General features: G+C 49.2%; 1 protein-coding gene across 1 annotated transcript in view; it reads left to right on the top strand.

Moving 5' to 3' along the window:
* The first annotated feature begins 2,152 nt into the window (after positions 1–2,152).
* Positions 2,153–12,135, top strand: part of ARIH1 (ariadne RBR E3 ubiquitin protein ligase 1) — a 58,755-nt gene continuing 48,772 nt past the window's right edge. The window contains exon 1 of the mRNA XM_054077428.1: positions 2,153–2,653. Within this exon, the coding sequence (XP_053933403.1) occupies positions 2,297–2,653 (357 nt within the window). The 5' untranslated portion in view covers positions 2,153–2,296. The remainder of the gene's footprint in view (positions 2,654–12,135) is intronic.

A 12,135-nucleotide genomic window follows, 5' to 3' on the forward strand; every position in this document is an offset into this window, starting at 1 on the left:
GTGAGCTCACTGGAAATGGCTGTAATGACATGAACTGCCTGGAAATGATTTTCAGGTCAGCTTGTGTGTCTGAAGATGCAGACTGGTACCCAGTGAGGTTTCTAGAAGCATCTACCCCAGGATGTCAGACACTTATTCTGCTACGATCCCCAAGGGCACCAGCCTGCATCACCCTGAGCTTAAACCCCTGTTGTTGTGGCCATCATTACGCTTTCTGTGCTCCAGCAGAAAATAAACACTCCTTTGAGGCAGCTTCTAATTTTCTGCCTGTTTCACAAGGTATTTGTATCGAAAGAGAAGCAGGAAGCAGGATCCTGCTGTGCCAGGTGGTGACTCCTGCCCCAGCGATGTGATGAAGCTCGTCACATCTTCATTGCATACCACCAGGCTGAGTACCCCTGCCCTCAGGCACAGGAGCATCTTCATCTGGAACTGAATAATGTCAGTGCATTGGAACGGCTCCACTTCATCTGGTGCAGAAAGGATTCCTGGGGTGCGAGGAACTAGAGGAATAGTGCTGGTGGAGAAGGTGGATCTGAAGCCCTCCTGGGCTGTGCTGGCTTTTCGCATCCACCGTGAATTGCAGTGAGAGCTTGGTATCAGCTGGCTCTCCTCTGGGCCAGGCTGCAGCCTTGTTTCCAAGCCAACCAGAGTCCCTTGTGCTCCCCAAATGGCTGCAAACAATAAACCCGTCTCGCCTCCCCTGTACCAGGCCAGGCAAGTCTGATGTTGGAAGCAGTGCTGCCGCGATGGCAGGGAAAGCTGAGGACGAGGGTGCTCAGCCCCTGCAGCACCATGACACCTGCCCTGCCCCTGCCCAGTGGCTCGGTGTCTAGGCGAGAGGTGCCGGCAGAGACCAAGGAACAGTGCTGGCACCAGGCCCCTGCCATCTGCCAGAGGCAAAAGATCAGTGTGGTCTGGTACAAAACCACTCGTGCGTGTTCTTCCCCCTGCAAAATACCAAACTGGCAAGGAATAAAGGGACTCTCGTCTGGCACTGCTGGGAGCAGCCAGGCATCATCATCTCCAGAGGCAGCGCTGGAGTGCAGGGATGCCACCAGCACGGCTGGGTCCCTAACTGGGGCAGCAGACATGTGTTCACCCCCATCCCACATCAGCTTCTGCCTGGAGGGTCCCTGCACAATCACAATGCACATAGAATCACAGATTAGTTTGGATTGAAAGGGACATTAAAGAACATCCAGTTCCACCCCCCTGCCATGGGCCGGGACATCCCACTAGAACAGGCTGCCCAAGGCCCCATCCAACCTGGCCTTGAACGCCTCCAGGGATGGGGCCGCCACAGCTTCCGTGGGCAACCTGGGCCAGGGCCTCCCTACTCTCGTAGTGAAGAAATTTCTCCTTATGTCCAGTATAAATCTGCCCCTCTTCAGTTTATACCCACTGCCCCTCATGGTATCACTACAAGTCTTTGTAAACAGTCCCTCCTCAGCTTTCTTGTAACCCTTCAGGTACTGGAAGCTGCTCTAAGGTCCCCTCGGAGCCTTCTTTTCTTCAGGCTGAACAACCCCAACTCTCTTAGCCTGTCCTTGTAAAGAAGGTGCTCCAGCCCTTCGATCATCTTTGGAGCCTTCTCTGGACCTATTCAAACAACTCCTTCTCCTTCTTATACTGAGAATTCCAGAACTGCACACAATACTCCAGATGAGGTCTGACAAGAGAGGAACAGAGGACAGAATCTCTTCCCTCGCCCCGGCCACGCTCCTGATGCAGCCCAGCATTGTTGGCCTTTGGGCTGTGAGTACCCATTGCTGGCTCACACTGGCTCAATTTTACTCTAGTTTTGAGGAAGAACACTCTATTTTCCCTCTCATCGCCCTCACAAGCTGCTCCCCCCCCAGGTGCTGAGGGGACCCACCGAGGCCTCCGCGCCCTCTCCGTCCCCGCCTCGCTGCCGCACTCATCATGGCGCCACGCCACACTCAAGATGGCTCCGCGCCACACTCAGCATGGCACTCCGCCGCACTCACCATGGCGCCGCGCCACACTCAAGATGGCGCCGCGGGGGGGGTGTGGCGTGGCGCCGCTGTGGGGAGGGTGGTGGGGAGGTGTGGCGCGCTCAAGATGGCGGCGTCGCGCGGAGGGAGGGGGCGGTTGGCGCGCACGCGCGTCGCCGTCACGTGACGCGAGCCGTTGCGACGCGGAGCGTGCGCGGCGCGCGGTGACGGAGCGCGGCGGCCGCGTCCCTTTGTTGGCGGCGGGTGAGGCGCGGCGGGGCCGGGGCCGGGGCCGGCGGGGCCGCGGGAGCCACCGCCGCTCCCCCCACCGCCTCGCCATGGACTCGGACGAGGGCTACAACTACGAGTTCGACGAGGACGAGGAGTGCAGCGAGGACAGCGGCGCCGAGGAGGACGAGGAGGACGACGAGGAGGACGAACCCGACGATAACCTGGACCTGGGCGAGGTGGAGCTGGTGGAGCCCGGGCTGCGCGGTGGCGGCGAGCGAGAGGGGCTGCTGGGCGGCGAGACCGGCGGGCTGGGCCCCGGCCCCGGCGGGCTGGGCGGCGGGCCGGGCCCCGGCGGCGGCGGCGGCCCCGAGCAGGACGAGGATTACCGCTACGAGGTGCTCACGGCCGAGCAGATCCTGCAGCACATGGTGGAGTGCATCCGCGAGGTCAACGAGGTCATCCAGGTGCGGGGGCCGCTGCCGGGGCGCGGGGAGCGGCCGTTGGGCCAACGGCCCGGCCCGTAACAGAGCCCCCGCGCGCCGCGAGGGAGCCCCGGCGCCCCCGGGGAGAGCCCATGACCCTCGGCACCCCCTGTCCCGGGGAGGATCCCCTCCTCCACCACCCTCGGCATCCCCTGTCCCGGGGATCCCCCCTACCTCATCGTCGGCATCCCCTGTCCCGCGGGGATGTCCTCCACTCGGCGCCCCTTATCCCCGGGGGAAGGTCCTCCCACCCTCATCCTGGGTACCCCGTGTCCCTCCGTACCCTATTTTAGTATTCCCGTGTCTTGTGAGGATCCTCTCCCTATGGCAGATCCACTCTCCTCGGCACTCGTTGTCCCCGGGAGGGGAATTCCCCCACACCCCATCTTCAGTACTCCATGTCCCCGTGAGAATCCCCTTCCCATGGCACCCCCTGTCCCGGGGGGATCCCCCCAACCTCATCCTCTGCACCCACTGCCCCGAGGGGAACCCCCCCCGCCCCGCCTTGCACCCCCTGTCTCTGAGGGGATCCACCCTCAGACCCTGAAGGAGCCTGTGAGTGAAGGAGCTCCTTGGTACCCCTTCTGCTGGGAATCCTTTCGGGAGAGCCCAGGAGCTCTTGCGTCCTGTGAAGCAAGCACTTGCTTTGAAGAGGGCTCCTCTTTGTGTGTTTTACACCCTGTCTCTCCCTCCGGCCTCACGCCAGCTCAGGGAGCTGAATGCTCCTTGGGGAGCCGGGTGGCAGGTGGGGAGGCAGCCCCGCACCTCGCTGGCGCTGTCACTGTCACCCTCCCCGTTGCCCTGCTCTGGAGCTGAGCCCAGATGGGTTTGTTCCCAACACAGACTGGGGGGATGCGAGCAATTTCCTCAAACCTGTAACTTCCTCTGCACTTTTTTAGCATTCTGCTTTAAAAATGAGGCCGAGTTCAAAACACCGTTTACTTCACCGTCTTTAGATAAAAATACCTGAGTCTTATCTGTTGGCTCTCGAGCTTTTGGAAAAAAGTCAACCCACTGAAGCAGTCTGGCATCCCGTTCCCAGTCTTTATGGCAAGGTTTTGCGCAAACTCACCAGAAAGTTTTCTGCTGCTGTTCACTCTTTCTGCAGGTGACCAGAGTGCGTGGGTTTTCTTTTGTTCCCATTTGCTTGATATTATTCGGAGTGATAGCGAGTAAATAGGAAATATGGCTTCTTTTCCAACATGTAAACAGGGACAGTGTGAGGAGGTGAAATCTGTGGGTATTAAATATTGAAGGACACAGCACCCCAAAAGCAGTTGTTCTGCTTGTTGTATGTACTTGAGCATTGGGGAATCCGTTTAAATACGCAACGCTTCAGCTTTTGGCCAACTATTCTGTGCTCTACAGTAGCTATAAGGGCAGTTTTTAGATGTTCCTTTATGTGCTATAGATCCACTGTGATTTATATGGAGCTTGATCCATATGACTCCACATTATTTGCGTATTGAATTAGTAAATGCAAATTTTCAAATCAAATTGAAGTTTATAACTTTCTTAACGGTGCTGTATGTGTAAAGCTGAATAAAAGTCTGTCTAGATTAGCAGATTACCCTGCAGTTAAAGAAGATCTCATGGTTAAGCAGGGATGTTTCTTTCCTACCAGTTATTGATACTAATGTAGGGAGAGAAACAAGTGGCAAGTGGACACAGAAACAATTAGTAGTTTAAAGTTTTTGCTCTTGTAAATAGCGATTAAAACAGTGAGTATATATTTAATGACTGCAAAAGTCATGAGCCAAGCTGACTGTATGGAACAGATTCTACTGTTTGTCCTGTCTTTGTATAAGCCAAATGGTGGAAAAGTTCCTGCCAGTGAGGAGTGGGGTGTACTCGTAGATTCTCCAGACCTGTCCAGCTTGGTGGACTTGCCTGCGTGTTCTTCATGAACTGATACTTTAGACAGGGTCCTGGTTTCTTGTCTGTTGAGCTTTTCCGCACTCTTATAGTGCCCTTGAGCCTCACAACTTGTGTGCTGGGCCTCTGGGTTGCTCAGCTAGTGGAGAGGAGTTGGTATAAGCGAGGAGACCCTCTCCTGCTCCAGTGCTGGGCTGGTGGTGGGAGGCCTGAGCCCGCGATGGACTTGGTTTTGCTAGGCTCTACAGAAGCCTTGCAAACTGCCTGCACAGAAGCGCCGTGATTGCTGCTTATGCTGTAGTTTTTGTTGTGTTTGCAGTGGTTATTTCTGCTTTAGCAGAGCAAAGTGCAGAAAGCAGGTTTGTTTAGAATGTCATAGCTAAACCTGAGACCTAAATAAAATCAGCTTAAGGCCTTGAATGTGTCAGAAGAGGGTAGAACAACATTTAGTTGCTCAGAGTTGCTTTTAAATGCCAGCTTACTGCCATTAGATGTCTAGTCTGTTCAGAGGTAAGTGATCCAAATTCAGTTGGTGCTTTGGTATTTGCTCATCCTTGCTTCTGTTGCTGGTGATGAAATCTTCCAGAGCTCTGTTCTGTTTATTTCCTTGCTTTTGGCGTCCAACCAGGATTGCTGCTGCTGCTGCTTTTCTGGTTCAGTAAACCTTTTCTGGAGTTTCATTGGCTCGGGATCCTGCTGCGGATCCTCGGTTGCAGTGCTGTGATTCACTTGTTCCGATTGAGTAGTGGATGGCTTTGTGCTCCGTGTATCTCGTTGAGTTCCTGGTATCAAACAGTGATGGTTTTAGTTATGTTTTGTAGTGCTTGGGAACTTGTTTGTTAAAGCGAGAATGTAATACAGGGGTATCCCACACCTGGAAACCTCCATCATGAGTCTGGCACCCTCTAACTGGGGACATCACCCATTTTGGACCAGAAGCAAGTTGTAAATAGGGATTTGTTTCTCAGTCAATCTGCAGCTGCAGTGAAAGGAAGAGGTATCGCTGAGCCATGAAATGTCTCCAGGGGGTGTCTGACCTATGGCAGGTATAACTGTCCGTATTGAACAGCCTTGTCCACATTAAAACCCTGCAGGTGAGCTGTCTGTTAGCTGATAGCACTACTGGTTGAGGGGACTGACTGAAATTTATTCTTCCATCCGTTTAGTTGTTTCCAAACACAAGCTGTGCACGATAAACATGAACTTCTCAGGACAGAGATTTGCTCTGATGAAGGCTTTGCAAAGTAGTAGCTAGGTTGTGCTGAGCTTACTGGCTGCAGCACCTGTAACTTGTTCTGTAGAGTTAAATGGGCTTTTGAAAGCGGCCGCTCAGCATGGAGCTGTTACCTTTTTTATTGCATGGCATTCTAAGACCACTGCAGTGAACTAGGAAGGCTTCAGAACGACTCAAATATTCGGAATATGTTGCATTTGTTCTTTGTTGTCTGAGCATAAGCAGGATTTTAGGTGTTTAATGACGATTTTTGCAAGGTGTTTAGCATTTATGCTTGTAATTTGATTTGACTTGACACTGCAGAACTAGAATTTCCCTTCCTCTCTGAATGCAAAAATAGGGATATGAATAAGTCCCTTAACCTCCTGCTGTCGATTGGCTGAGACTTTTAAACCCCACCTTAGACTAGAGTATCGCTTCCGTGAAATCACTATAATTACACGGAGTAGGCAGTCATTGGATGTGTTGTTTTGAATTCTAGTTGTCAAAGTAAACAGGCGGATTTCTGGTGGTTTTCCAGCTGCTGACAGGATAACTTTGTGAACTACTATACGAACCTTTACACAGAGGTGGTGTTGAATAGGCTTTCTCCTCTCAAAGGTGTTTTCCCACAGTTGAATGTGTTCCCATAATTTTCCTCTGTGAACTTTTGTTCAAATAATTTGCTGCCATTGTTATGTGTTTATTTCATATTGGATTTCTGTTTCCATCTTTGCTCTAGATTTTCTGAAAACCGACTTGAAAAGTGTTTTGCAGAGTGTGTTTATCTCTACTCTGAATAGAGCACCTGGTGATCTGTGTGTCTCTGGTCTTGCTTGGTCCAGTGCTCTCCTGTCCTTGTCGCAAACCTGTGTGATTTCATTTTTTTCTTAGTTGGGTTCATTTCCCCTTTTTGGTCACCTTTTTCTGGAGCCATTCCAATGACATCACTGTGATGTCACTGACCATATTAATTCTTTCTGGGTTTTGTAATGATGAGGCACTGGAAATACTGGGATGACACTTTGGGGACTAGGTTAGAAAAGACCTTTGAGGTCATCAAGCCCAACTGTACCTGTCTGCTACTAAATCTACTTGTCTTTTAAATGCCTCCAGGGATGGTGACTTCATCACCTTCCTGGGCAACCTCTGCCAGTGTCCGATAACCCTTTCAGTGAAGAAATTTTTCTTAATATCCAGTCTGAACCTGTCCTGGTGCAAATTTAGGCCATTCCCTCCCATCCTATCACTTGGGAGAAGAGACCAACATCCACCTTGCTACAACCTCCTTTCAGGAGCGCCTCTGCCAGCTCACTTAATACCCTTGGGTGGATGCCTTCTGGCCCCATAGACTTGTGAATGTCTAATTGGCCAAGTAGGTCTCTAAATGTTTCCTCTTGGATCATGGGAGTTTTGTTCTGCTCTTCTTCCTTGTCTTCTGCCTCATGAGGCTGAGTACCCAGAGAACGTCTTGCCTTACTATTAAGGACTGAGGCAAAGAAGGCATTAAGTGCCTCAGCCTTATCCTCATCCTTTGTCACTATTATTCCCCCTGCGTCTGGTAAAAGATGGTGATTCTCCTTGGCCTTCCTTTTGTTGTTGATATATTTGTAGAAACATTTTTTATTATCTTTCAAAGAATTGGCCAATCTAGGTTCTACTTGGGCTTTAGCCCTTCTGATTTTCTCTCTGCGTGATCTCACTTCATCCTTGTAGTCCTCTTGATATCTGCCCCTTCTTCCAAAGCTCATACTTTCCCCTTTTTTCCTGAGATCTACCCAGAGCTCTCTGCTCAGCTAAGCTGGTTTTCTTCCCCGATGGCTCATTTTCCAGCACACAGGGATGACCTGCTCTTGTGCTGCCATGATTCGCTTCTCGAAGAGCATCCAGCCCTCTTGGGCTCCTTTGCCCTTTAGGAGTGCCTCCCATGGAACTTTATCAACCAGCCTTCTGAACAGTCCAAAGTCTGCCCTCTGGAAGTCCAAGGGTGGTTGATGTTTAAACCCAAGCGCAGAAAAGAGAGTTGAGCTGCCTTTTTTTCCCCCACCCTGCAGCAGGGAGTGGGATCCTGGGTGCAGCTGGGTGTTGTGCTCAACCTGCTGGCTGGTTGTGAGCATTTTGAGCTTTGAACTTGGGTGTCCTGTGGAAGGAGGTGGCCTCACCAGACCCAACAAGGGTTAGTCTTGCTCAAAATACCTTTTTTGATTGTAGCCTTTGAAATAAGGTTCTTTAGAGCAGAACAGTAATGTGTAACATGGAGCACTTGCACTGCATCTTGGTTTCTCGTTTAGGTGAGAAAGCTGGATGACTTCTTTGGAAGTAAGGTCAGGTCTGTACTGGGTAAAAGCTTTGCTGTTAAAACAAGCTGAAAGCCTCGGCCGCTCCTGAATTACAATGCTGTGTATGTTAAATTTGTCGAGGAGCAGCTTTTTCGAGCGGTCGGCGTTCTCCCAGAATTCCACAGCTTTGCTGTTAAATCGGGCTCTGTTTTGATGAGTATGAACCCATCGTCACTTGGCAAAAGGGCTTTACTTGCTTAGGCGAGACTACCGATTCCCAGTCGCACCTGAGGAAACTTCTGTGGTGCTGGTGTAATCCTGTGCTACTGGCGGTATGGTCCCACGGTGTTGTCCAAAACAGGAATGACTTGCTAGTGAGCACCAGGAATCACTGCTGTCATACAAGGTTGTGCTTAAAACAGTGTTTGATGTTAGAGATGACATCTTAAAAAGAGTACTTGGAGCTGTTGGACAAGCATTAGGAGTCTGTGGGTAGAAGCACTTCAGGCTGATGCTGCTTGCATGAGGTGGCTTTGCAAGCCTCTGACTTCCCTTATTGTGTGGTTAGCTACTTGATAATCGTTATTGTTGGGGCCCTCAATGTTATGATGCTGGAAGGAAATGCTTTGTTAAACTCCATGGTTCTGTCACATGGCGTTTATAAGGTGTTTCATTACAGTAGGAATGCATTTAATATTTCCAAGGAATGGAGTAAAACTTCATTGTGACAAAGCTTTCCTGGAATCTGGTGTAAACGATCACTGCAAAGCTCTGGGAGATGATATGGGATCTGTTCGTTGGCTGCCAAGGCAGGTAATTTGGAATGGAATGGAAGTTTTTTTAGAATTATAATTTTGAGTGTTACCAGGTAGAAGAATCTTGTTTTATCTGTTAAGTCTCCAGAGTAATTTAAACTTTGTACTTCAGTGACCCATTTGCTTAAAGCTTTAGATTTCTGTTTCTGTTGGGCCAAATGTAAATCTCATGGCTGGCCATGAGTAAAAAAAAAAATAAAAATTGATGCTGGTTTCTTTTGTCTCAACCTAATTTTGCAGAAATCACAACCAGGCAGCCTATTCTCAGGGGCCTCGCGGATGCAGATTGGGACTGGCACAGAGGAGGGATGCTTTCAAAGTGAAACTGAAAACACTCTTTGTTTTTTAGCTACTCTTGAACATTTGTTTCCAAAAGCAAGAAATTAATAGTAAGTACAGTTATTGCTGTTCCCTGTGGGTTTGATTTTAGTGAGCAGGACCATGCTTGCCATGCAAAGCAGAGGTGTCTTCTCTGCTGTGAGCTGCAGGTTGGTGTGCCCCAGAGAAGGCCCGATTGGGACTGCAGTGTTCATGGTGCTTGATGTGAAACCATAGATATTGCTGGCTGTTAAAGCATAATTAAAAATGAAGCTGTAGCTTACACTGTTACACTTATCCCAAGCTCTGGGTCCTTCGTTTTACGCCTTGCATGAGTTTAAGTTCCTAATAGGCAATAAAACCCGAAGCTCTGATGCTGTGTTCCTGTGACAGATACAGAAGGGTAGGGCAGGCTATTCAGAAATACTTCACGTCTTACTCGACACTGTTTGGTGAGCTTAGACTTAAGCGTGTGGTGCACAGAATTTCAGTTTGATGGTCTGTGCTTCTTGTGATTAAAACTAAGACCGTGAAGGCTTTGCTGTTTGTTCGAAGCGATGCCGTTAACTGATAAATTCAAAGTAGCTCCCCACACAGCACCTCCCCCAGTGTCTGTGGCACCTGGTGAATTGGTTTCAATTTTCTGTTTTGAAAATAATCTCTCTTCCCCTTTACTCTGTGAATGAGATAAAGTGAACAAGAATGCGGTTCTGCTGCTCCATGTCAGATGCAATAGAGCAGTTGAAGGAAGTGATCCTCAAGCTGTGCTCATGTTATCATAGCGAGTCAAGGGTTTAGTACAGAAATCATATATGGGAGCCCTTTTCTGTCTGGAGAACATAGCTGCTTCTTCCTCTGCTTAGGAAAGGCCCTTTTGAACAGTTGAGAACTAGGAAAAGCATCTTAGATTTGTCAGAGCTGTGGCTTTCCATGGGAAGTAGCTGAAGGCTGAAAGTCCTCTGTGCAAGCAACTCCTCTGTTCAGGGTCATGCTTTCAGTGGACTTCTATTACTGTTGGAGTTAGAGAGATCTAAAAATATTGGGAATGATGTTTTCTCTTGTTTGTAGCTGGCTACACTGTATTGGCTTGGATGATTTTGCATGTGTGCAAGCATATACTGCTGCTGAATTCCATGAAGGCATTCAGTAGCTTCAGCACTTGTAAGGAAATTGCAGCTTCGTTCATTGTAGAACGCACACAGAGGGTTTGTGGCTATTTAGAATTGCCGCATGATGCATTTGAGTGCAGTCCAGAACAGGGATGCCTGTGTGTTGCCAGAGGTCTGCCGTGCTCCTGTAGGATATCAGTGCAGGCAGCTCCAGTGTGCTGAGGAAGTGACCGACTCTGCATGAGCTGGAGAAAAAAAGATAAATCAGGTTTTAATTTGCTAATGGAAGTTCTGCTCATATTTAAATATCTTCGCCGTCCCAAATGGGATAGTGGGAATGTTGAAACCCTTCAGTTTGTCTGGCCTGTATTTGATCCCTTGGCTTGCTCTTAGCTTTTGATCTTGAGCCGTGATGGAAAGGCTTTTTCAATGAATGCTTTGAAAACTGCTGTTTGAGGCATCCTCTGTAGTTGAGTTTTGCAAGTAACTTAATTTGGTGTTTGTACTTCACAAGTTGATGGCTTTTTCAGAGTTTGAAACGTCTGTGTAATGACAGGTACTCTTTCAAAAGAGGCCTCGCGTTTACATTGTGCAGTAATGCTGAGTAGTTATTTTTAGTGTTCAGGGTAAGTTCGCTGTGGTGGATGCTCGAACCGCAGTGTGTACCTACCACTCCAATACAGCTGTCTGCATCGGGTCTTTCACCTGGTTTCAGAGATGCAGAACTTTTGCCAAATTTCCTATGTATATACCTTCCACAGTATCCAAGTCACTTGGAACAAGGGAGAAGCTAATAGCCCATTTAAATACTTCTCAGAATCACTTGGCGCTTCCTGTGATAGCTGTCTGCTGCTGGACGTGCTGGCTTCCCGGATGAGTGTTTTGGCAATTGTGGAGCCTTTTGGCAGTGCCTGTGCCTGTTCGGGGCAGCATTTGAGAGCTGGTGGGACACTGGTGGTGGGCATAGATGCTGTCTGGTGAAGAACAACAGTCCCTGAAAGAACCAGCTTAGGAGAGACGTGTATCCCTTTGGAGATGCACGGAGCCCAGATGGCTTATGTGTCAAGCACTACTTCTGCATGACTGTGTTGTGGTGTAGCCTATCCTTGGTGCCAGGCTCTGACACTTCTGTGCGATGGCAAAAGGTTTTAGTTCTCTGCAGTCACATTGGGCAAGGGGAGAGGAATCAAATACTGTGGGGGAACAGTGGGAGGATCCTGGCCATCATCTAAGAGTAACTGGGTAGTAGCCTGTGTGCCTGCCGAAAACTCTGCTGCTTGGTATTTTCCTGAGCTCTACTGATGGCTTTGAGCTGGTGCCTACTTACTCATACCAGCATATTAGGTTCCTTCCTCCCAGCCTTTCCTAAAGCGTTCTTGGTTTTGTGTCTTCGTCAGATAAAGCTTTTGCATCCCAGGGCACCATGTGGCACCTCTCATTTCCAGGGACAAGCAGTGCAAGGATCCAGTCTTGGCCATCTGCTTCAAAAATAGGTCTTCTGGTAAAGTTCTTATGGCTGAAATGTAAAACTTTTTTTACATTTTTTTTTTTTATGACTGGCTCGATTCTCTGCATGGTTTCCTGGCCTGTGGCACCCTCCACGTTCTGGGACACTGTGAACTTGCCTTTTTCACATGGGGAGAGTGCATGTTAATTCTCAGAAGATCAAGATCAAGTTTTGATTGCTTTGTGATTTGAGGAATTTGGGAGCTGGAAGGAAACGATCCCCACTGATGGCAATTAAGAGCCTGGATATATGCTTATTGCCTTTACAGCCCTTCAGAAAATTTGTCTGTGTTTGATGGAGTAATGGTTGTTGTGTTACTTCATCAGGTGAGGGATGCGGACTCTAAAC

The sequence above is a fragment of the Cuculus canorus genome, chromosome 12 (assembly GCF_017976375.1).
Source record: "Cuculus canorus isolate bCucCan1 chromosome 12, bCucCan1.pri, whole genome shotgun sequence".
Classification (NCBI taxonomy): Eukaryota; Metazoa; Chordata; class Aves; order Cuculiformes; family Cuculidae; genus Cuculus; species Cuculus canorus.